Below are 26,007 nucleotides of genomic sequence, written 5' to 3'. Positions count from 1 at the left end.
AATACTAAATTAACTTTAAATTTATAATTCAATATTACAAAATTATCTTTTAAAATTTGTATTTATTTATATATTATAAATTTGTTTTATTTAAATTTTATATAAAATCTCTAATATATATTGAAGTACAATTTGTAAAAGTGGCCTGTAATATTTGTTTCGCTTTTTTTTTTCAAGTGATGTATATCTTAAATTGAAATTAAAATAATAAAGAGATTATATTACGGGGATTAGTTATAAAATATTATAAATGTTTTTTAGTCTTAAATTCATTATTCAATCCCTTTGTTTTTTGAATTTGAATTTTTTATCACGATTTTGTTTCTGATAAACATTTTAAAAGATTAAAGAAAAAAAGTGTATTTGAAAATCAGCCCATAGCATTTGAATATGTGAAAAGCTTTAGGCAAAGGAGAGAAAGCAAACGGTGAATTTGAAAGGAAAATATCTCTTTAACAAATTTTTTTGATAATTTTTTTACAACAACATATGTGGTAGCTTGTGATTGGTCCGTTTTAAATATACGAACTAATAAAATAGTAACACATAGTTTGTTATCAAAAAGTTATTAAAAAAAGTTGTTAAAATATCATGGTTCAATTTGAAATGGAATTCCACGTGGTATTTTGAGAGTGAAAACTATGGTGTGAGGACAATAATATAAGAAAAATGTATTTTTAACAATTTTTTTTGACAATTTTTTATGTAACAACATGTGATTGGTCCGTTTCAAATATACGAACCAATAAAATAGTGACACATAATCTGTTGTTAAAAAGTTGTTAAAATATCATGATTCGTAATATAAAGGTGGACAATGAATAACAAAATATGCAAAAGAAAAAGAGAAAAGGAATAATAATACATCTGAAAAGAAAAAACACACTCTTGTAAAGTGTATCTGTTTATTAAATATATGCATAGTCGATCTTTTCAAATTTTGAGATCGGAGGTGTTGTTTAAGGTATTACTATACAAATACCACAAACTTAGAGATTAATAGTTTTTTTTTTTGTTTAAAACTTAATTCATTATGCTGCGGTTGTAGAGTTGAGTATTTTAGTTTAATTAATTGGTCTTTAAATAAATCCAAGTTCTATTTATAAATGTCAGTGTATATGCATTCATATAAAATATCTTTCAATATCAACAGATAGAATAATAAATATGTAATTAATATATAATTTATTTTTTCTTTCAAATTACTATTTATAGATTTTATGGTTCAGATGATAAGAATAATTAATATATAACTAATTTATAACCTTTTTCTCTCAAATTATTATTTATTTATAGTTTAAACATAAATAATAATGATTTAACTTTCGAGTGGGATAGTTGTAGAATTAATTTATTTAAATTTGATCGACCGGTCATAATATTTAGACCGTTTAATGGTTGATCTTTCGACTCATTGTTACCTGTACACATTATTTCCAACATAATATAGTTTTATATCATTGTTATGAGTGATAAATAAATGTCCAAGGAGTAAAAGATACTATCACAAACTTAAACATAAACTTAAAACTCTATGTTTCTATATATAAATACGAATTTAAGACGATGAAATTAGGCTGAATGAAAAGTGTATATAAAGAAAATTATTTATATTAATTTACAAAATTAGAAAGGTCGTTACATGTATTAAAAAAGTTATATATTAAAATAGAAGTCATTTGTGAAACAAATTGAAAAGAGATTACATATCTATACGCAATTGGGTATTCTTAATTTCTTCTTTTGAATGCATTGTTTTTACACGTTATCTCTTAAAACTAGTAAATTTCTGTGTTTTATATAATTTGACAATAGTTATTTCTAAAAATAATTAAAAAGTGTTTCCGTGTTAAAAAGAATATTTATATATTTTAAAATATGATATTTTCAAAATAAACTAAAAAAATCACAGTGATTTAATAAAAGTAATATGATATTGTTTCAATTGCAGTAAAAGAATAAACTCAAAATATTTAAATTTCCCATATTCATATAAAAATAATTTTATGTAAAACAAAGATAAAAGTATTCTAAAAAAATATCCTTTGATAATATCATTTTTTTTATGAAAATCAATCAAAAACATACATTTTACACTATTTTTTTTCTTTTAACATATATACATATATGAAAGTATTAAAAATAAGTATAAGATCATGTTTTACCAAACTTCCACATAAAAAAAAGTTTAATAATTTTCTTCGTAAGTTAAAAATTAAAATTTTAAAAAGAACTATAAAACATACCTTTTAAAGCACAAATGTTTTATACCATAGACTTCAATATTTTACTATTTAAATTATTTTTCACGAAACATGTTTCTTAATTTTTACATTTACCAATTCTTCAAATTAGACTCCACAACCGATACATATATAATGAATATACATAGAATGTATAAAAAATATTATAGAAATTGCATAAAAACTAAACGTTGAAACTTGTGGACAAAAACGTATGTGCAATTATCCACTGTTACATGATTGACCCAATTATTTGGTTGACCTAAATTTCTCTATAAGGATGAATTATTAAACTTGCGTAGCTATCCAAATTCAGATATCTGAAAAAGGAAAAATGAAAAAAGTTGGAGTGTTTAATTTATTGAACAAAGCCGAAAAACAAGGTTAAGGAGAAAAAAAGAAAGAGGAAAAAATGATGGGGACCTCCTCACACAGCTGTTTCATCAACATACTAATTTGTCGCTCATCAAATTAAAGATATTTTAAATATATATGATGCTTTAAAAATATTTTTTTATGTTAAAACATATAAAAAAACACAATTATTTATTTATTTATTGAGTAAATATATGTGTACAGAATATGTTTCCATATCTCAAGTAACATCACCCTTTCATTCATTTAAAATCTTATTTGTCAGCTTATTAGTTAATTTTGACATCTTAGAAAGTAAAAGAAAATAAAATATTTAAACTGTTTTAAACATTAATTTTTAAATAAAGTAAAACGATTGAGTATGGTAAAAGTAAAAAAAATATCATTCTTTCTCTCATTGCTAAAAATATCTTTCAATCAAAATAATATCAAGCTTATTACTTGAATTATAAAAGTTTATAAACTAATCTGAATATTTATATGTTATATAAAATTTATTTAGAAGACCTTTTAGTTTTTTATAGGGTTAAATATGTTTTTTATCCCTTAACTTTCAGTGAAAATTGGAATTAGTCCGTCTTCAAAACTTTAGACTAATTTAGTCCCCAAACTTTTGAAATGTGTGAATTTAGTCCTTTTAACCAAATTTTGTTAACTTTATTTGATGTTTCGAACCCATTTCTCAGTTAACATTGAAGCAAAAATGTGTCAAACTAAATTGTATAAACAACTCAACTATTATCATGAAACACACTTGAAACATCAAATAAACCTAATAAAATTTAGTTAAAAGGACTAAATTCACACATTTATAAAGTTTGGGGACTAAATTAGGCTAAAGTTAAGTTTTGAAGAGAGACTAATTCCAATTTTCACTAAAAGTTAAGAAACCAAAAACATATTTAACTATTTTTTATATAATATATAAAAATTCGTGGAATCAGTTGCCTGATAATTCAAATCAGTTTTTCTTTAGTGGAATGGAAAAAAGAAACAGTCAGATAAAAAATTTGGGAAATACTATATAAAACAAAGTTTTTTAACTGTGGCCAATGTAAGATTTCAAAAATATTTGATAGTAAATAATCTTGTTTCATGAGAGTTATCGTTATATTAGTGTGGTCCTATTTTAAAAAGAAAAATATTAAAAAATATTACTATCATATTAGAATTTTTTTTGCACTTATTTAATACTACTTTTATTACCTTTTATCTCTTTATTTTTAGAAGTATAAAAGTCAACTTTTTGTGTAGATCATTTTATTTTTATAAAAATTATTAAATGGTGTCAACAACATTATGATCATATTTTGGACAGCTGCGTTTTCTATGTACACTCCTTTTTTTATAGATCCACCTATAAAACATCCTTATCTCAATTTAGGCCCAATTGTAAAATCCATTTAGTGATGTATTAGTGTGAGTATTTCTTTTACCAGAGTCTTTTACTTGCAGTGTAAAATTAAATTGACAATTTAGGTTTTTGAATTTCTCGATAAATTTTATACTTTAATTTAAACTGTAGTATGTAAATTAGTATTGGAATATACACCATCTTTTAACCTTCGGTACTGATTCTTTAATATAGTTGAGTACCTATATATTAAATTCTTTACACGTTACAAATATTTGGACTGAATTTTTTTATAAAGACTTTTAGGATAGAAAAATATTAAAGCAAAATAAATTCAATACTTTTATAAATTAAAATTAATTTATGTACAAACAAAAGATAAAAATATAGAGAAATTATATAAGATAATTTTTACAAAATAATTTTATACATAAGTTAATTATAATTTATAGAAAAGTTATTTTTATGTTTTACTATGATTTTTATTAAAACTTATTGTAAAGAAGTTTGTCTAAATAAATTTTAAGACTAAAATGTAATTTTCATTAGTTGAAATGTAATTTTAATCAGTTGAATATTTATTATATGAAATGTTCTATTATTATTATTATTATATATATATATATATATATATATATATATTATTGAACTAAAAACTGATCTCACATTGTGATTGGCCTGATTAATTTTCCAGACAATAAAAATTGAATCAAAACTTTAAAAGGGGGTAAAAGTTTATTTATATAGCTGACATTAATAAAAATTAAATGATAATCTACTTTTAAAAATTAATTAATTTTGTAATGTCATTATATGATTTTTATATTTTAAATATATTTTTCTGCTGACGTAGACATCATTTTTCGTAGTCATATATTATATATTATTATTATTATTTGATCCAGCAATTTATTTGCAAATATTTTTTATGTTAAAATATTATCTTTACGTAGAATAATTAATATTATTTAATAACTGAAGCAGAGGTTCTATTGCCTTATATGTCCATATTTATTATTGTTTATGGTATTCAAGTTAGGTTGTAATACAAAAATCTATTATTTAAAATCGATTATAGGTTATGTATTAATGTGAGCAACTTTGTTAGTTTCTTTGTTTTTCAGTTATCTTATCACTATACTTTCATACAACTCTCATTACGTATTTCTAATACATAATATATAAAAATGATGTATTTTTTTTTTATTTATTGTCATTTTCTAAAGTCTTCTTTAACCTTAAAAAAATTATAAATAATAATAATAATAAAAGAGCATCTCAGTGTGTGTGAGAAAGACACTTTTTTTTCAATTTCACTCCACTTCAATTCACTAAATTTTCGTAAGAATCTTGATACGTTATTTTATTTTATTAGTGCGTTTGAATTTTTTTTAAGAAAAATTATTTAAAATGTCAAAATATTATTAAAAAAAGTTGTTAAATTTTTTTTTTTTTTGTAAATTATTAATTATTTTACTGTAGTATGTTCCCTGTTTAGGTACAATTTACACTAGTGCAGATAATATTATTGGTTGTATCAAAGACCCTGTTATAAGAGACTTAAGAATTTGATGATAACAGAATTCAATATAACTAAACAATTTATTCTTACATGCAACATGAATTTAATCTACTCTAGTGAACCTGAATTTTGACTGTTTGGACATGCAAAATGAATTACAGATTTACTCTAATCTAAATCTCTATGTACAGAGTAACTAACTTAATATAAAAATAAATAAAGTAAGGCATAGCTAAAAAAAAAGCTAACAACAACAAAACCTTATGAGCATATTATAAAGATTTATTCTTGCTTTTCTTTCTCAGGGTCTGTTTCAATTAGCTGTTTAAGTTCCTCAACCATGGTAGGTCTCGATTGAACAACTTCAAGATTTGTCAAAGTGGTGACAGTTTCTTTTGGCAAAAAGCACTTTTCCACCGCATACAACTTCTCTTGAACAAAGGGAGAAACAACCAGAGCGTGTAGAATCTCAGAAGGAGGTGCTGCTTTATCTTCATGCTACAGTTAGAGAAAAAGGTAAGCTTAAAAAATAAGAAACAAAAATGGAAAATTCATTTTTTTAATGTTGTTTGACAAAAAAGTGTATCACAGACAAAACCAACCACGTGTCAAAGAAACAATGATGTTTAATGGAGCAACAGAAACAATGATGTTTGATAAAAATGGAGGTGATCGTGAAGTTACCTCAAACGAGTTCATGAGTTCAAGCATTTCAACTTGGACTTGAAGATACTTAACATATTTTGCAGCTGCATGAAGCATCTCGGCAGTGTTCATTTTTGTTCCACCAGGGACCAACTTACTGAGTTCTTGAGTCTTATTTGTAATCTTTCTTCTTCTTTCTCTTGCGGCTACACTCTGTGGAGATATGACTCTTTCCTTGTTACCTTTCTCCTCGTCCATACAAAAAAACTGTGGTTGTCTCTCTTCTGATTGAAAAGAGTAGCAATTAGCAAACCCATCTATATGATTGGATGGTATTGTTGGTGTGGTAAGAAGCTCTGGTTGTTCCTCGCAGAAGAACTTTTGGCGTTTTGGGCACGGGAGAGGATTGTAATCTTCATGAGTTGGGAAGATTTGATGATGAGGGAATGAAGTGAAAGGATCAAAAGGAGAGTGAATATCTGAAGGATAGATAAAACCATCGTTTGGGTCAATGCAGTACTCAAAAAGGGCATTTGGAAGGAAAAAGCTTTCATCTGAGTAGGGAAAAAGGTGCTGGATATTTGGTGCTATTTCATCTGCCATGGCTTCGTTACGGAGGCTTGCTTCTGAATCGGAAATTTGAAGAGTGTTCCAGTCGAAAAACTTGCTTAGCGACATCGTAACACATTAATCTTCTGCAACACGATGAAACAACAAGTTCACTTCAGTGAGAAAGAACAGAAAAAATGGTGCAGTAGTAGTTGATAACTCAATATATATATGTGTGTGTATGCATATGCATGCAAGCAGTTAAAAGTTAAAGCTGAAGTGAACCATGTAAAAACACAAGAATCTTTAGGATCTACCTAGAGTGTCGTAGAGAGAGTACAGACATAGGAGAGAGGGAAATACGATGATGTAGATTTGTTGAGTGTGAGAAGAAAACACACTGTAGGAAGACCTTTATACGGAAAATACGAAAACTGATTCAACCCTCACCTGCCTGTTGCTCCTTTGTTGGTGGAGAGATTTCAGGAGAAGTTGAAAGCAGTTACCTAGATTCGATTATTACCATTTTTTATATTTTTTTTATCCATTTCATAATTAATATATAGTATTTTATTAATTTAAATTGATATTAATAAATATGATAATGTATATTGAAATTATCTAAAAAGCTGATCCATGTATTATATATATATATATATATATATATATATATATAATTTACATACTTTTTTTTGAAAATTTTCCAGAAATAATGCTATTTTAATAAAAAATTATCCAAATGATTCTTTACAAGTTTATTTAAGAGAATAACACTTAACATTGTAATAAGTAGAAATTTGACTCCCTAAACTGAATCCCAACTTACTTTTTCATGACAAAAGCTATTAAAAGATGAATATAAGAGAATCAAACTGCAATATAAATTTAGAAGATGTGATGAGTTAAAAAAATGGGTCAGTTGGATTTGGTCCATAAAAATAAGGGTCAGTTGGATTGTTTATGTTATTGGACTAATGTCATATTAATGTCGGGTTGTCAGGTGAATTGTCAGGCTGATGTCGGGTTGTCAGGTGGATTGTCAGACTGATGTCGGGTTGTCAGGTGAATTGTCAGACTGATGTCGGGTTGTCAGGTGAATTGTCAGACTGATGTCGGGTTGTCAGGTGAATTGTCAGATTGTCAGGTGGATTGTCAGATTGATGTCGGGTTGTCAGGTGGATTGCCAGACTGATGTCGGAGATGATGTCAGATTGATGTCGGGTTGTCAGGTGGACTGTCAGACGGATATCAGATCAATGTTGAGTTGTCACATGAAGTGTCTGATGTGGGAGCTGTCAAATTATATTTGAATAATTTATTACTTATTCGAATATATCATTTTTACTTACATTTGAATTTTTTATTAAATATCAAAACACGTATAAATAATTTATCACTTATTTAAATATAAAATCATTGTCAGCTTGGATGTACTAGGTTAACTTATCTAAATTGGATGAGAAAGATTTTTAATTATATATTGTTGAATTAACCTATTAGGTATGTGAAGTAAGTAAGGACAAGTTTATTTAAATGGTTGAATTAGACAATTGTGTAAACAAATTTGCAAAATTTTTATTGAAGAATCAAATTAAAGAAATTCTCTTATCTCATTTTTTTTATGAGACTATGGGAAGAAAATATTCTAATAAAGATTGAAGTTTTAAAGACACACAAATGAAAAGAATCAAAATTTGTCAAAATTCAATCTCAGCATAAACCAAAATCTAGCGCGATTTTGTCACCACCAATTAAAAAAAATAAAAAATGAGTTAGAAATTCCGATCTCAAAAATTAAATTCCATCTACTACATTTCAATAATTTTTTTTATTAAAATAATATTATGGGTAGAAAATTTTCACTTTATCTTATTTTTCACTTGACTTTGTTACTGCATATATAATTAACAAAAGAATAATAATAATAATTTATTATCAATAAGAAAACTTAAAGACAATTAAATGAGTTTGATGATAAAATGGCAAAGTCATGTCAATGTCTTTCAAATCTAATCTAAACTATTACAAAATTGTTCTCTAACTTTTTATTTATTTTTTAATTATCCTACCTAGTTGTCTTGAACTCCAAGTAATACTCTAATCCGTTACTAGCTAACCATATTTAAAATTCTAGAAAGTAGAACAAAAGTAAATATATATAATAAAATAAACAGAAGAAGATTAAGTCAATATTATTGTCATTGTTACATACAATAATAACATCATGTTTTGATATCTAAACCTTAAAAACAGAATTATCTCAAATTCCTCTGTCATAGCCTTATGCACTCCTAAAAAGTAAAACAACAAAAATACAAGTAAAATCCAGATAAAACAAAAAAAGAAAAAAAAAATGTACATCTACGTACAAAACCTAGAAGAGAAAAACTAATATTGAGATAAAATGTGTTAGGCTTAGAATTTGTTAAATTTAATTTTGATTGTCATACTCTAAAATGTGTTAAGAAATTTAAAATAGAAAATATGTTTTTGTTAAATTAAAAAATGCTCTACTAGTTAATATTCTGCAGCACAATATAAATATAAATATAAATATATATATATATATATATATATATATATATATATATATATATATATATATAAAAGCAGTTTGAAACCGGTTCAGAAGTTGTTGAAGCTGTAAACTAGTTTTGAAAAAGTCTAATAAATAAAAACCGGTTCATTAGTGGGGTTCTATGGACTCTTTAAAACAGTTCTCCTTAGAACAAATTAGGTTAATTCAAGATGATTTATGGAAATCGTAAATCAAATTTATAAGGACTAACTTCTATTATTATAATTAAATTTGTTAAAAATAGGATTATCAGCAAGACTTATTTTTAAACTACGAACAATACTCTTTTAATTTTTTATAAATTAAAACATTATAGCATTTGTTTATTGATAGTATGGAACTATATATTTTGACAGTTTCATGCTTACACACTTTGATTTGGTGGTTGAATTAAACATTATAAACATGATAATATTAAATTACAAAATATTTGAATTTTAGTTGTTATATATTAGTTCTAATATGGTTGGTACTATAATTAAATTTATATTAAATGATTTGATGAGCCTAAGTTTGAGTTTCATTTTAATTGAGTAATTGAGTTTTATAGTTTAATATTTTGATTTTAAATTGGAGTATTTTTAAACACATTGGATGTAAAAATTTCAAATTAAACTTTATATTCTAAATCATAGAGTACTAAAGTAGAGAGACTTTATCAAAATGAAAACTACAAGCATTTAACATATTTTCATACTTAAATAACATATTAAACTATAAAAATTCTAAGTAAGTCTTTCTTATCAGTAAAAGAACTTTTTATTTTAAGAATTTCAAATTTCAAATAAAAAATACAGAATTTTAAAAATACATGAACGTATTCATTTTAAAGTTAAAGCAAATAATTTACGGATAAAAAAACTACCTTAAATGTAACGAGTTAAAAGAAATATTTGATAATAAGATATAATTAACATTTTATGAATAAAATTGAAATCTAAATTAAAATTGGAGACCTAAATTACACTTATATTTTTAATTTATTGAATTCACGGGTAATTTATTTGTTTTTTGGCGTCAAGAATCTTCTCCTGCGATTCAATTCAACTGTCTCGTGCTAACCCCATCGCGGTGGTGGGTTCTAGCCTGTTACTGTAGACGAGCGATCTCGCCCAATTGGAAGAGAATGATTGCAGAGAGATTCGAGGACGAAGAAAAATGGCTCGCCGAGGGTATCGCCGGGATTCAGCACAACGCGTTCTTCATGCATCGCGCACTGGTATTCTCCCATTTCTTCTTAACCTAATCCATTCCCCTTCTCAATTCGTCACGGTTCGCTCTCGCAGGATGAAGACAATCTCAGAGACGCTCTCAAATACTCTGCGCAGATGCTATCGGAGCTTCGAACTTCTAGGCTCTCACCGCACAAATACTACGAACTGTGTAAATAAAATATTCCTTCTTATAATTCGCATCGCATATAGTAATTAATTGAACTTCTAGGTTTTCAATTCAATTGTTCTATTACATTCGGTGTTTCCGTGATAGATATGAGAGCCTTCGATGAGCTTCGGAGGCTGGAGATGTTCTTCAAAGACGAAAGAAGACACGGCGTTGCAATTGCTGATCTATACGAGCTTGTTCAGCACGCTGGAAATATATTGCCTAGACTGTGAGCGTTATTTGCACTTTTTCCCACTGTTGTTGAATATCGAGTACCAATGCTCGTGCTTATGATTTCAATTTGAATGATTGTGCGGTCTCTATGTTTGCGTTGGTGATTTACTGCCAGGTATCTGCTTTGCACGGTAGGATCTGCTTACCTTAGAAGCAAGGATGCTCCAGTAAGGGATGTTCTTAAAGATCTAGTGGAAATGTGTCGCTCTGTTCAGCATCCAATTCGCGGTCTGTTTTTGAGGAGCTACCTTTCTCAAGTCAGTAAAGATAAGTTGCCTGATATTGGACATGAACATGAAGAGGGGTAAGACTGTTATTTGGTTTGTGATGGATTAGTAGTTTTTGAATGCGGCATGCTTGTCTATCATTTTAATCAGAGTAATGCTATATCCTATAATATTACCCCACTAAACCACAGAGAAAAATGGAATGTATGTAATTTCTTGATAATATAAAAAAATTCGGTACTTTCTTCATATATTAAATTGGAAGATTGGTAGGAGGATTTAGATTTTTTTTCTTTCATTTAATAAAGATGCAGTAATTAGAAAGTCTCTACAAAGATAACCTTTTATCTTTCTCAAATTTTCTTCCCATGTATTTGGTATCAATTTTCAATATGGACTATTTATTTTGGGATTATGTGTGGGGCTGAGTGAACAAAAATTAAAACGGTGGATATTGAAAGGTGCTTCTGTTGTCGTGCAGGGAATCTAAGGATGTGATGGTTGCAGTTGAGTTTGTTCTACAGAATTTCACAGAAATGAATAAGCTTTGGGTTCGGTTGCAGTTACAGCATCAGGTTCATTGAACTTCCTTAACTCTTTTCTAATCTTATCTTATGAGATGCATAGCACCACAGTACTTGCATGCCATAGCCATTGAGGTAAAAATAAATCATGAGAACATGATTTCTGGCCATGCAGGTGTTATGGTGCTTGTGAATCATGCTTAATCTTTGGCGATCCTGAGCTGAGGTCTTCAATTGGGATTTCTGGTCTGCAGGGACCCAGTCGGATAAGAGAGAAGAGGGAAAAAGAAAGGAACGAGCTTCGTGATCTTGTAATATAAACTATTTCCTGACCAAGCACTGTGTTATACATTTTGATAGAAAGATAAGTTATGTGATTTTGTTTCCTCAAATTATTAGGTAGGGAAGAATCTGCATGTTCTGAGTCAGATAGATGGTGTGAACCTTGAGATGTACAAAGACATCGTCCTTCCAAGTGTCTTAGAGCAGGTCTAATAAAGTACATTTTCTCCCCAAAATGTAATTGTTTCTCATATTGTAACCCTTGATGCCATAATGTCTCTCAGCTGTCTAAATTGACTTGAGCAGGTTGTCAACTGTAATGATGAGCTTGCCCAATTTTATCTTATGGAGTGTATAATCCAGGTTTTTCCTGACGAGTACCATTTGCAGACACTTGAGACACTGTTAGGTGCTTGCCCCCAATTGCAGGTGGGTAGCGTGATTAGATTGGAAATAGATAACCTTTTTGTGTGATTGAGATTAATTATATTTGATCAGTCAACCTTGGAGAGGCCTACTATACTTTTTGATTTTTTAACCCTTTGTTAATATTATATTAATCCCTTCTTGAGATTTGTTTTTTAGAAGTTTTAATGAGACATACATTATAATTGCCCCTTTTAAGGTTAAATATTATTTGATGCTCCATGTTTTTTGAAAAGTTTATCACATATTTGATTGGTCATGAATTTAGGCAATTTGGAATGGTGACTACTGACCCTCAATTAAATTTTGATAACACCGTGAATGTAGAGCATAAAATTATTGCACGTGTTATGGTTAATGACAAGAAACAATGGGACATACTTACAGTGCCCTTAAAGAGATTTTAGTGGTCAATGTAATTTTTAAGACTATTTAAGAGAAATTTTTTGCTTTGATACTGAACAAGTGAATTTAAAATCTCTAAGCAATTTGGTTGAGCATAAAACAAGAATTTTGAAATTCTGCCTATTGAAGTGGAATTTCATAAATTCTTCAAGAACTGAGTGAACTGTCGTCTTTCTTTCACACTCCTTTGAACTTCTTGGTCACTTCACCCTGTGCCTTTTGTCCAATTCTGCAGCATTTGTTCAAACAGGTCCATAACTAAAGTTGAAGTTTATACATATTTACCTACTTTTCTTTTCAAGAATAAAGTCTTTCCTTGTTATTTATTGCCCTAGATTATTTTTTTAGAAATTATTCTCAGTTTGTATATTGGATCTTCAATCTCTGTTGTTACCTGACTCTGTATAGGCTGCAATTGTCTTTCTCCATTCCTCTATCTATTGTAAATGCGTATAGATTCATTCTGTACTTATCTCAACTCATCATGAAAGGTTTTGCTTCACACTATCAATTAACTTGGTCAGTGAATCATCATACATTTGCTAGGACCACCAATCAATCATTTGATAGCATTCCTAGTCCTTATACAGAAGATACTCAAAAATCAATTCTGTTCTATCTATCTGATTTTTTTAAAGCTGATATCCATTTTTATTTACTCTTTGACTAACTTGATTGTATTTGCAGCCCACAGTAGACATCAAAACAGTGCTATCTCAGTTGATGGACAGGTTGTCAAATTATGCTGCCTCTAATACTGAAGTAAGTCTGATGCACTTTTTTGTCAAAAATTAAGTTTCCATGTGTTATTGATATCATTTATGTCTCAGGTATTGCCTGAATTTCTGCAAGTGGAAGCATTTGCCAAATTAAGCACAGCAATAGGCCGGGTAAGCCAGATTTCCTTCAGTTTGTAACTTTTATAGTGCTTATTTTGGGAGAACTGCAGAAAAGATGTCCTGGTAAAGTTATGGACAATGAAGGAACTAAATGTGATGGTGTTTGCAAATGCTGTTTCCCTTAATGATAAATATTTATCTTTGATAATTTAGTACGTGTAGTGGTACCTCGACTATTCCTTTAGTACGGATTTCTTTTCCTTGTTTTAAAACTTTTATGAAATCTTATGCTTAGAAGTTGTACAAGTTTAAAGTGCACTGTTAAAGTAGTTTGAATTAAAGGCATCTGTATGATCTTATGTGTTATAGGAACTAAATATTGATTATACTCTCTTGGTTTGTGCCTACTAGATACTAGATATACCTTTTATTTTATGGACTATGGAGCCTCAATCCAAACCATATACCTGCTATTGACTGCAGGTGATAGAAGCACAAGCTGACATGCCTATTGTAGGAGCAATTGCTTTGCATGTTTCTCTTCTTACATTTACTCTCCGTGTTCATCCAGATCGATTTGATTATGTGGACCAAGTACTGGTATGTTACTTTTCAAACATGTTTTGATCTACCAATTTTTGAGATGTGGTATTTGCATCTTAGCTCTAATCTGCATCTTTTGTGGAATTTGTTCAGGGATCATGTGTGAAGAAGCTTTCTGGAAAACCAAAGCTTGATGACAGTAGAGCTACAAAGCAAGTCGTAGCACTTTTAAGTGCCCCACTTGATAAATACAATGATATTGTGACTGCATTGACACTTTCTAATTATCCTCGTGTAATGGATCATCTTGATCATGAAACAAATAAAGTCATGGCCATGGTTATTATCCAAAGTATTATGAAGAATAACACTTGCATCTCTACTGCTGATAAGGTATGTTATTTTTGCCTTTGACTCAACCTAATAAAATTATTTCTATGTAACAGTTTTCATTATGCCTTTGCAGGTTGAAGTTTTATTTGAATTAATAAAAGGGCTTATAGTGGATTTGGATGGAACAATTGTGGACGAGGTGAGCCTGAGAGTATTGTTAGAATATCTTGGGATTTTGTTTATCCGGATAAAAAGGTTCTCTGTTATACGTTATCTTAAATTTTTATTCAACTTTTTTTGTATGTTTATTCCATTAATATTCTATTATTATTCCCTACATAAATATAGTATTTTCCTAAGATCAGCCCTTTTTTTTATGTCTAATCTGTAGGTTGACGAAGAAGATTTCAATGAGGAACAAAATTCTGTTGCTCGTCTCATACACATGCTTCATAACGATGAACCAGAGGAAATGTTCAAGGTAACAATGAGTGTATTCGGAGTCAAATTGAATTTCACTGGTATCTTTCTATTAAGTGTTTCGTATCTTATTGATCTTCAGATAATTTGTACCGTAAAGAAGCATATTATGAGTGGAGGACCCAGACGCTTGCCTTTTACAGTTCCTTCCTTGATATTCTCTGCACTCAGGGTATCCTTCCTTAATGATGCTATTCTTTCAATTTGTGTTATCTACACCATCTTTAACATGCTTCTTGAATTGAATTCTATGTGATGATAGTTTTAAAATTATATGAATGGAGTTGCCAGGTCTGTGAGGTCCATATTTCATAATTAAAGCTGCCAATGGTTGTACAAGGATCCTATTAACCATGTACAGCAGAGCTTTGAGACTAATTATATATTTGAAATCTCAAATACTTAATCTTTTCTTTCCACTCTTCACCTTTTTATACCCCCTTTAGCATGTGAAGTATTCTGTAACACTTACAATATTTGTACTGTGGCATTAATTTCAACTTTATGTCTTGAGGTTTTATATATGTGATTTAATGGTTAAGCCTCATTATTTTTTAACCTTGTGTGGGCTTTAATGGTGTCTAATATTATTACCCCATTATCTTGTGAAGTATTCTGTAACACTTACAATATTTGTACTGTCGCATTAACTTCAACTTTAGATCTTGAGGTTTAATATATGTAATTTAATGGTTATGCCTTATTATTTTTTAACCTTGTGGGGGCTTTAGTGGTGTCTAATATTATTACTCATTAGATTTATTAAAATCCATTGTTTTCTACTTCCAATTGGATACTTGATAGCTGGTAAGGTCTGAAAATATTTACTTAAACTGTATGCCAAATTCTAATTGGGGATTTACTTTTTGAAATTTGAGAATAATACTTACAGTGAATAATTCATTTTGCCTTTATGAATCACATTTTTGCTGCAGTTGATCAGGCAGTTGCATGGCCAGGATGGAGATATAGTTGGAGAAGAAGTTCCTACAACACCGAAAAAAATATTTCAGCTTTTAAATGAGGTGATTTAAAATTTATTATCTTCGTGGGGTGGACGAGAATAATGTCTATCTTTATAATTACATGTGCACAACTCTACATTTTTTACTAAACTGTTATGGTGTTATTTTATCTAACTACTGTATGGCATTAGCATAACTATCAAGTCATTTATTTTTGTTTATATAACGTTGTATGCACCATATATTGTTATCATGTGATGGACAAATATTAGTTATTTTGTTACAGATAATTGAAGCTCTTTCTTCTGTGTCATCTCCTGAATTGGCGTTAAGACTGTATCTGCAATGTGCTGAGGTATGCTTGACCCTGCAAACTTGAATTATCTAATCTGATGCCTTTCGCCTTTGTTTCTCTTTATATTTCCAAACAGCTCTGAGAAGACCAATTAAGGGGATTTGTAAATGAAGTTGGGTCTTGAAAACTGATTCTCTCATGCGCAATTCTTTCCCCCCATTAAATTGAAGATTTAACATTTTAGTCCGAGTGGGGAATTGATTTTTAAGGGCTATACTCATGCTGGACTTTTGGCTACTATTACAACCATGAATTTTAATATTTTCCTGACATTTTAATGCCTATTTATGATGATTATGACACTTCTCATTTTGTGGAATTGTTTCAGTGTATTTTTTTCTCACTTCTAATAATAATATTATCAGGCTGCTAATGACTGCGACCTTGAGCCTGTTGCTTATGAATTTTTCACTCAGGCATTTGTATTATATGAAGAAGAAATTGCGGTAATTATTATAGAAACAATTCAATTTTAACATATTCTTAGTATGACTAAGGAATGGATTTTACTAATGACTGTTCATACTGGTTTTAGGATTCTAAAGCCCAGGTAACAGCAATTCATTTAATTATTGGGTCTCTTCAGAGAATGAACGTCTTTGGTGTTGAGAACAGGGATACGTTAACACACAAGGCAACAGGGGTATAGTACTGTTACTTGTTTTTTACTTTTTCACCCTTGTCCTTTTACTTTTTAAGAGTCTCTTTGGAGGAGGAATGATGGCAGGATGAAAGGAGACCAGATGGGGAAGGAATGTTGCCTCTTATTTGGTGGTTTAAAACTTTTTTCGAGGGAAAGGAAATGTCAGGGCAATCATTCAACTTCAGCTCATAAGAAAATGGATTGTGGCAAATGTATTCATGTCAAACTTAATATAGTTTTCTATCTATTTCTACAGTATTCAGCGAAGCTTTTGAAGAAACCTGATCAGTGCCGAGCAGTTTATGCATGCTCTCATCTCTTTTGGGTTGATGATCAAGATGGTATTAAAGATGGAGAAAGGTATACTCTACTGGTTTGATTGGGATAATTTGATCGGTTTTATGCATCTCTGCCTCTGCTTATGTTTTCTAAAATAATTCTCTCCTCTGATACAAGCTATATGAAGTGTTAGGCTTTGCACATTCGGTACACACTTTTACAATTGCTTAAAAGTTTTGATATAGAATTTTACTGTTTCCTGAAAAGTCTTCAACTTGTCATCTTTTGTTTTCGCTGTTTCTTTCTTTTGGGATGGGGGTGTTGACTGTTTGATTACAAGGTGTTAACTGTTTCATTACAGGGTGTTGCTTTGCCTTAAGCGTGCTTTGAGGATTGCAAATGCTGCTCAACAAATGGCCAATGTAGCAAGGGGTAGTAGTGGTCCAGTAACACTATTTGTTGAAATACTGAACAAGTTGGTTCCTTTTGCTCTAAAACTGTTTATTATACTATCTTCGTGACTTTCTTACTGATGGATGATTGGTTTCCAGGTACATATATTATTTTGAGAAAGGAAACCCGCAGATCACTAGTGCTACTATCCAGGGGCTTATAGAATTGATCACGACTGAGATGCAGAGTGACTCTGCATCAGCTCTCCCAGCCTCAGATGCTTTTTTTACCAGCACATTGAGGTACATCCAATTCCAAAAACAGAAGGGTGGTATACTTGGTGAAAAATATGACCCTATCAAGGTCTAAATCCCCGCCTAACTTATCCAAGAAGCCCAAATGTGAAGTAGTATGAAAAACCCAGCATGTAGTTGTCAGTGTTCACTACTTGTGCATTATAAAATGTTTGCATTTAAAGTGAATAATTATAGATCTTCATATTCTTCCTACAAATTGTATGTATTTTATATTTCCAAGATATTAAATGTATTCACTTTTTCATTTAATATTTCTTAGAAGATTAGTAGGAAGATATACCATTACTTTTGTTTCAAGTACAATTGGCATGTGCAGATTAATGTTCAATTAAAGCTTGTTTGAATTGAATGTTCATTACGTGCATTAACATGTTCGCTGAGGCGTCAAGGACATTTTTAAAGCACGATTACAATTTGCTTTCTAGAGTTTCACTAGAACCATATAATTGGTTTTTCCAAGTTCACTCATAAAAAGGCTTTTTCCATTCCTTCTATAGCAGTCTATCATTCCTAATTGTGCTTTCTGTCGTACCATAAGGCCCCGGCACTGCTGAATTAGTAAAGCAGATGACCCGGTCAAGAGCCCCTGGACATATCCTCCCAGCCATCAGGTGTTCTGCTAATTGGTCTCTGCGATGAAGCAGAAATCAGGTTATGTTTTAGCCAAAATAATAATAGTATTGGGTAGAGGGGTGTTTGGATGAAAAAAAAATTATAAAGAAACTAAAATGTTTAATGACAATATAGTGTTTGCATAGGGAACATTAAGAAAATGGAATTATTTAAATTTATTATAGTATTTAAAGTTGTGAAATTTAATGTTTTTTTTCACCTTAAGCAATCCAAAATTAGCTAATGTATGCCATCACAATTTAAATTTTAAAATTGATTTGTCTAAACAAAGTATAAAAGTAGTAGATGAAGTCAAAATAATGCCGAGTATGATCACATTCACATCGACAATTAATATTTGTAGTTTGTAGACATACAAATGTTATAAGTTAGTAACTGTACACAATAGCATGAAATGTGATAAGATAAAATCGTCCATATATGTTAGTTTTTTCATCTGCAACAATGTAAACATTACACTCAACTAATACGTGTTAAAAAAATATCATGTACGATACACCCATCCTTCTTTTAGAGAGGACTATGAATCAACTTTGTTGATTGTTCTCCCTTCAAGAGTGAACAGGTCTTTACCTGAAGATAAAATAGTTTCATAATCGACCCTCTACCCCCAACGAAAAACATGAAAATTAGTTAAGATTTGATTCAATATTTTTTTGTTCTCGTTTACTTGAAAGTAGAAACTACTCTAATTTGTTTTTATATAGGTTTTTTAGGCTACTATTCATTAAAGAAAGTTTGCCTTAATTTTTGAGATACAAAAGTTTAAATAAGGCTGGCTCAAATGCTAGCTTATCACTGCAGAAAAGATGCTTTAGTTCAGGGAACACTGAAATGAAAAACCAAAACACTGATAACTTTCTCGATTGGATAGGTGCATAAATGGGTAAATGATAACGAACCAAACTAATTTTTTTAAAGGCCTACACCATTGGTAGTAATAATTCACGGCTGGCCTTGCTAATAAGAAGCCAGTGTACAGACTCATGGTTCTAAATGGCTCAAGGGTCTTTTTCTTAATCCATTTTAGTACTCTGGACTTTTCTTCACTCAATAAGCCAAGCTACCATATTTAATATGCGGGAAATGATAAGCAAATTCTATATAATTGGCACTTGGTGGGTGGCAGTGTCAGCAACAGTTTCCCATAATACCCTCGTGTCAAGGGTGTTCCCGCAAACATCTGCACTGAATTGGATAAAAGGTTGGCACGTAGCCCTTTCGTTGATGTTGACGTGCATAAATTAAGAAGGTAAAACCATGAAGCTATATTTAGTAAAACAGAAGGATCCATGCATGTATCCACCACTTTTATAAGATTTATTTTGGTCAAATTCAGAAAGAATTGCAAAAGTGGTATCACTCTACAACAAGACATCCAATCATAGACTTTGAATTTTTCGAAGCGCTCGTGTGTATATATATAAACATAAAAACAAAGAAAAAATCATTCAGGCATGCTCTTAAAATAAACTAGGCCTTGCCTCAATTCAAGTTGTAACTTGCAAGTACCCTTTTACTTGGGAAATTGCAAATGAACAATTCATCAATGGTTTTCTTGGTCTCGCGATTCATGCTGTAGACTAACCAATTGCTTATAGATGCTTCGAGGTTTGGCCATCAGCCTCTCATGGCTTCCCATTTCGGCAACGCTGCCATTCTGCAGCACTACAATGCTGTCAGCGTCACGAACAGTTGATAGCCTGTGAGCTACCAAAATTGTTGTTCTACCTTCCATTAGTTTATCTAGAGCCTCTTGGACCAGCCTCTCTGATACTGTGTCTAGAGCACTTGTGGCTTCATCCAGCAAAAGAATGGATGGATCTTTCAAAATAGCTCTAGCAATTGCAACCCTTTGTTTTTGTCCCCCTGACAACTGCACCCCTCTCTCACCTACCTCAGTTTGGTACCCTTCTGGCATCCTGCTGATGAATTCATGAGCATTTGCTGCTTTGGCTGCCTTCATTACCTCTATTTCTGATGCCTCCTCTTTTCCATACTTGATGTTTTCATAAACTGTGGTTGAGAACAAAGCAGGTTCTTGCTGAACCAATCCTATTCGCAGCCTTAAGGATCTCAGGTTTAGGCTTTTGACATCACATTCATCTATAAGGACTGATCCAGAATCAGGGTCATAAAACCTCATTACCAATGAAATCACTGTGCTTTTCCCTGAACCACTTTGACCCACTACTGCCAGACTCTTGCCTGCTGAGACTCTGAGATTCAAGTTCTGAAATATGGTGATGTCAGGTCTCATAGGGTACTTGAAGCTTACGTTTCTAAACTCTATCTCTCCTTTGACAACAGTTACAATCTTTGAGTTGGGATCATCTGGGGTGATGGATGTTCTCCTTTGGAGGATGCCAAAAACCGATCCCAGTGCCTGTGATCCCTTCACAATGTCTGGGGTAAGAGCTAGTGTTTCTGCTATTGCCAGAGAAGTGATGATTAAGACCATGAAGGACTTCATGATGTCTCCAAAATTTGACTCTTTCTTCTTGATTAAAACTGATGCATACCAAAGGCCAAGTGCATAGGAACAGAAAGCCAATAGCTGGGTTATGCCATAGCCAAAACCTGATATGTGGCCCCGTAGAAGAGCTTGTTTGTTAGGCTTGTTCAGTTCAGATGCAAACTGGATTGAAATTCGATCTTCGGCGCCAAAAGCAGCAACAGTTCGTATGTTGGCAATAGCTTCACGAGCCAAGGAAGTTGCTTTAGAGTAAGCCTGGCTGTAATCTCCTCCAAACCCCTTCAGAAATAATTGCTGCAAAAATAATTTCAACTTAGCTATTCTTCTGCTAAAGAAGGAAAATATTTTTTTGACACTAAATGCACCACTTGACAACTCAATTTTAGAACCACAACCATCGGCTATTATAATATTGAGGAGAAGGTTCACTGGAAAGACACAATATCAATGAGATCTCCATCCAATTACATAAGGGATTGACACTATTCTCTACCCAAAACCTTAAGACAATGGATTCATGAGTCTTTCACCTCTACATAGTGCTCTACTTTCTCATTTCTTTCCAATGTATAACTTGGACTCACACTTGGATTCCTAATATTATGTTCATTAAAAAGTTAACTTTTGTATTTGTAAAGAAGGAAAAATGCTTTTTTGACATTGAATGAAAAGTGGCGTTATGAAGCTAACCTCAGTGATAGAAGCTCCTATGAGGAGGGGAAGGCAGGCTACAACCACTGCTGTTAGTTTCCAACTCAATGTGAAGCCAATAACAAAAGCTGTGACAGTGAGAGCTACATTTTGCACAATGGTTGAGAGTCTGTCAGCCAGAGCACTTCTCACTAGTGTTGCATCAGCAGCTAGCATGGCTGAGAGTGAGCCAGTGTTGTTCTCATCCTTATCAAACCATGCAACTTCATTGTTGAGAATAGCTGCAAATGGGTCCAAAGACAAACTTAAATTTTCTCATTTCAAAAAAGTTAATGCATGTGATATTATAACAGCAAAGCTTTTGCAGCCATGGAGTACCTGAGAACATTAACAAACGTACACGGGCAGTGAGATGTTCTCCCATCAATGTATAAAAGTAGTGAAGCAATAGATAAACAGGTATAGTAATAAGAGCAACTCCAAGAAATATTAAAGCGACACGATCTACTTCTTGCTTGATTTTAGAACTCTGAGGAGAATAAAATGCAGTCAAAATGTGAGTGATTCCAAGTGCAAAGAGAGGGGCTTCCATGCCAGCCAGTATCGCACCTACCGACCCAAGTATTGCATAGGGCCATTCTGGAGCATTCAGTTTCAGTAAATCCAAAATTGTTGGAGCTGAGGTTGTCTTTGATGGCAAGTGTTGTTCACTTGATTGCATTTCTCCTGTCGTGTCCAACATCAGCTGCTCCTCTAAGGTCATGTTCTCTGAAGGTTCTCTAAAACTAGAATTTCTTGAACTTTCAGAGCGAGATATTGATCTAGAGTTTGAGAGGTTTTGTGATGCCTGCAAACTCACCAGATTCACATACTCTCCATTGTTGGACATCAATTCCAAATGAGTTCCACTTTCAACCACCTGGCCGTTCTTCAACACAATAATTGTATCTACATCGCGTATGGTGGACAATCTATGAGCAACAACTATTGTTGTTCTGTTTGACATTATTTTTTCTAATGCCTGTTGGACAATCAGCTCTGACTCAGAATCTAGAGCGCTTGTGGCCTCATCTAGAAGCAATACTTTTGGGTTTCTGATCACTGCTCTTGCAATGGCAATTCTTTGCTTTTGCCCCCCTGAAAGTTGGGTGCCACCCTCTCCAACCTGAATATAAAACATAGTGTCACTATAACTTTTCTATGTTAAGTAGAACAAAGATATAATGAAGCTGTTGAAGATAATTCACACATTTCTACAGGTCAAAGAACTTATGGTATTGCAAAACTAACCTGAGTTTGATAACCATCAGGCAATCCTTGAATAAAAGAATGAGCATTTGCAGCCATGGAAGCTTGTATGACCTTATCCATGTCTGCATCTTCTTTTCCAAACAAAATATTTCCAGCTATTGTTGTTGCAAACAGTGCTGGTTCTTGACTGACCAAGCCCATCTGTTCTCTCAACCATTTCAATTGGAGATTCTTTAGCTCATATCCATCCAACAGGATCTTACCTAGTGAAAATTAATGCATTAACCTCTCCTCCTAAGTATTGAACTGTTCATTGACAAAAAGAAAAAGTGGATGTACTAACTGACTAAATAAGAAAAATGATTATTTGACACACATACATTTTTTACATTCATTTTGACATTACATTTTCTTACTTTTTACTTTCTTTTTTCTTGAAAAAGAATAGCGGTACCTTAACACGCCAATGTGGCAAAAACACTCATTTGACATGTCTAAGTGTCATTAAATTTTAAAATTGTGCGCTGTGATGGTCTAGAAATTCAACAAAGATGGACTCCACACCTTGTCAAATGAATGTTAAAAACCAAAACTGTGTCAAAGTATTATTATTGCTTGAAAGAATACAAAAGTTTATACTTTTATAATCATTTTATCCTTGTATTGTATGTAAAAGTGTGTTATGGTACTATTCACTGAATAAAAATGTGGGATATGTTTGGCATAGGTTAATTTTGTCCCTACATTTTCTTCTCTCTACCTTGGTGTATCACTCTCCTACTTGTTCCAACTTGCCATAAAGGGCCATGGAAATTTCAAATGCAACCAACTCTTAAAGGTAATATTAATGATTACCTGAAGTGGGGTCATAGAACCGTTGAATAAGTGAAACAATCGTGCTCTTTCCGGAACCACTGGGACCAACAACTGCTATAGTCTTGCCAGCACTCACTGAGAAGCTCAATTTTTCAAAGATCATATTGGTTCTTGAGGGGTACGAAAAACAGACCTCACGAAATTCAATTTCCCCAGCAACCAGTGGCACGACAGTGCCATCATCCAACCTCTTAGAATTGCTTGAAGCGGACGCAATCATGTTCATGATGTTGGCTGCAGCAGCACGCCCTTTTGCAATGGAACCAAGATTTGGAGCAGCTTGACCAAGAGCACTTCAAAGGAGGAAAAGTTATGAGTTATCATACGATATGATCATAATCATAATAGCAGTTTCTGATGTACTTACAATCCACTAAAGATGACATTGATTATTGTTGTGAACGCTTTTCCTCCATTTGTCTTGTGATGCCTCACGAGTATGCTAGAATACCATAGAAGCAATGCCCAAGCACAAAATAACAAGCCATACGTGAAGCCTACTCCAACTCCTTTTGCCAGACCACCCTTTTTGCCCAGTTTCAGAGCATTATCAAGAGACTTTGAGTATGAACCGATTGCTTTCTCTTCTCCTACAAATGAGTAAACAGTACGCACTTGAGAAATCACCTGATCCACCCAAACATTGGGAAAGAAAGAGATATGTTATGCAAGGCATAGTTAAGGATAAAACACCAATTTAACTGTTGAAATAACCGATCAAAAATGACTTTTAGACACATAAATTTTTTACATTCATTTGACACTATCTTTCTTATTTTTTACTCTGTTTTTTCTACAAAAGTTTACATTTGGTTTATTTATTTACCTCTTCTGCAACCTTCCCAGCCTCAGCATAAGCTGCTTCACCCTTTTCTGATAAAGTAGACATGATTATTGTATAAGCTCCCCCAGCTAGAGCTATCAATGGAACCACAGCCAAGGTGAGTAGTGTGAGCTGCCACACTGAGGTAAATCCAATGGCAAATCCAACGATGAATTGAGAAAGGTAACGAATGGCGTGGCCTGTCTGCATTCAGCACAATGAACAACAGCATTTCACCATAAAGAACCAATCTCAACAATCTTAAAACATCATAGTTTCTTTGAACCATGTCACACACCTTGTCACCAATAGCATCTTGTACCAGTATTGCATCACTTGAGATGTGGAAAATGATATTAGCATCCCTTGCTTCGTTGTCGAAGAAATTAATATCCTTCTTTAGCACTGCCTGCAAATATTTCAAACGCAAACGTGCAGTTTGCCTCTCCCCTGTTTGCATCCAGAACGCTACACCTGAAAAATAGTAGTAAAAAGTGATTATTGAGGAACACCCAGAAGAACCATCCCTCGTTAGAAGCATTACTTAGAAAGAAAGAAATGAAGTTGAAGTTATAAGACGTACCCATCCAAGCAGATACCAGAACAACTCCACCAAGGTAGAGCAAATACAAAGCATGCTGCAATGAAGAAAAAGGCCATCACATATATACACAAACACGATAGAATCTCATGCACGTAAGAAAATACAATAGTCCAGAAGATGGTGATACAGCACCTCAGAAACTCTCGAGGACAATTTGTGAGGATTGTTAGAAAGATGTCCCAAAGAGTCGATCATGCGACCAAACAAAATGAAGAAAACAGGAAGAGCAGCACCATGGAGACAAGAACCGACACTTCCGAGGAACATTAAGACACAGTCAGTTGAATCTGCTGTGGCAAACAAGCCAAAAAACGACACAGTCTCAGTTTTGGTCTGTTGGTCGGTTTTAGATGGCAGGACTTGTTGGGGAGGTAGTTCCAGTTCAGCCATTGTGTTTGTTTGAATGTTGAAGATGAAGATAGAAAAAATAAAGAAAAAAGAGTGTAGTGTGTTATATGTTAAAGATAAGTTAGTATAAAGAGTAAAAGAGAGTGCCCCGTGAGGTACGGTTGGCGTAGCAGAGTCTATTCCCGCCAATAAATATAAAGTAGTTAAGGTTAACTATGCCAACGAACTCTTCGGTTCCATAACTATATTATCGGAAAAATATTATTAAGCCAACAACCTCAATGCCGATTTTGTGGTTCTAAGAGCAACATGTTTGATCATGTTACCTGTCACTCCATGAGCCCATGCTTTTCTTTACAATGAGGTTCATAACTTCACTTCATTATGGTTGCTAATGGCCATCCATTTCGATGTTTTTAATCCAAAGTAGTAGGTGGAACTCACAACAAAT

The 26,007-nt window shown here is 32.0% G+C and overlaps 3 protein-coding genes across 4 annotated transcripts; 1 reads left to right on the top strand and 2 right to left on the bottom strand.

Moving 5' to 3' along the window:
* Positions 1–5,776: 5,776 nt before the first annotated feature.
* Positions 5,777–6,817, bottom strand: LOC148204767 (transcription factor bHLH52-like). Its single transcript, XM_088091520.1, has 2 exons — positions 6,179–6,817; positions 5,777–5,992 (listed from the first exon to the last, which is right to left on the bottom strand). Exons 1-2 carry the CDS (start codon positions 6,815–6,817, stop codon positions 5,777–5,779), a joined length of 855 nt encoding a protein of 284 aa, XP_087947646.1.
* Positions 6,818–10,276: 3,459 nt separating this feature from the next.
* LOC124836945 (vacuolar protein sorting-associated protein 35B-like) lies at positions 10,277–18,143 on the top strand. Its single transcript, XM_088097453.1, has 22 exons — positions 10,277–10,485; positions 10,553–10,649; positions 10,755–10,878; positions 10,999–11,187; positions 11,592–11,685; positions 11,889–11,945; positions 12,034–12,123; positions 12,223–12,345; positions 13,435–13,509; positions 13,578–13,637; positions 14,070–14,186; positions 14,283–14,522; positions 14,596–14,661; positions 14,854–14,943; positions 15,025–15,114; positions 15,878–15,967; positions 16,194–16,262; positions 16,628–16,708; positions 16,798–16,905; positions 17,162–17,265; positions 17,546–17,659; positions 17,736–18,143. Exons 1-22 carry the CDS (start codon positions 10,393–10,395, stop codon positions 17,944–17,946), a joined length of 2,382 nt encoding a protein of 793 aa, XP_087953579.1. The 5' UTR covers positions 10,277–10,392; the 3' UTR covers positions 17,947–18,143.
* Positions 18,144–19,362: 1,219 nt separating this feature from the next.
* On the bottom strand, positions 19,363–25,723 carry LOC124836940 (ABC transporter B family member 13-like). 2 transcript variants are annotated; one of them, XM_047312192.2, is made up of 10 exons: positions 25,341–25,723; positions 25,188–25,242; positions 24,903–25,078; positions 24,608–24,808; positions 24,149–24,408; positions 23,761–24,074; positions 22,945–23,168; positions 22,033–22,819; positions 21,694–21,935; positions 19,363–21,297 (listed from the first exon to the last, which is right to left on the bottom strand). In XM_047312192.2, the coding sequence occupies exons 1-10, from the start codon at positions 25,596–25,598 to the stop codon at positions 20,074–20,076; spliced, it is 3,741 nt and encodes a 1,246-aa protein (XP_047168148.2). In that variant the 5' UTR covers positions 25,599–25,723; the 3' UTR covers positions 19,363–20,073. The 2 variants fall into 2 exon arrangements, with proteins under 2 accessions (XP_047168148.2, XP_087953570.1); XM_088097444.1 differs by lacking the exons at positions 25,188–25,242; positions 25,341–25,723 and having other exon boundaries at positions 24,608–24,804; positions 24,903–25,026.
* Between the last annotated feature and the right edge of the window lie 284 nt (positions 25,724–26,007).

This window comes from Vigna umbellata, chromosome 1 (genome assembly GCF_029865625.1).
Source record: "Vigna umbellata cultivar VRB3 chromosome 1, Vumbellata_1.0, whole genome shotgun sequence".
NCBI classification, from domain to species: Eukaryota; Viridiplantae; Streptophyta; class Magnoliopsida; order Fabales; family Fabaceae; genus Vigna; species Vigna umbellata.
This window is presented reverse-complemented; position numbering and strand designations above follow the sequence as displayed.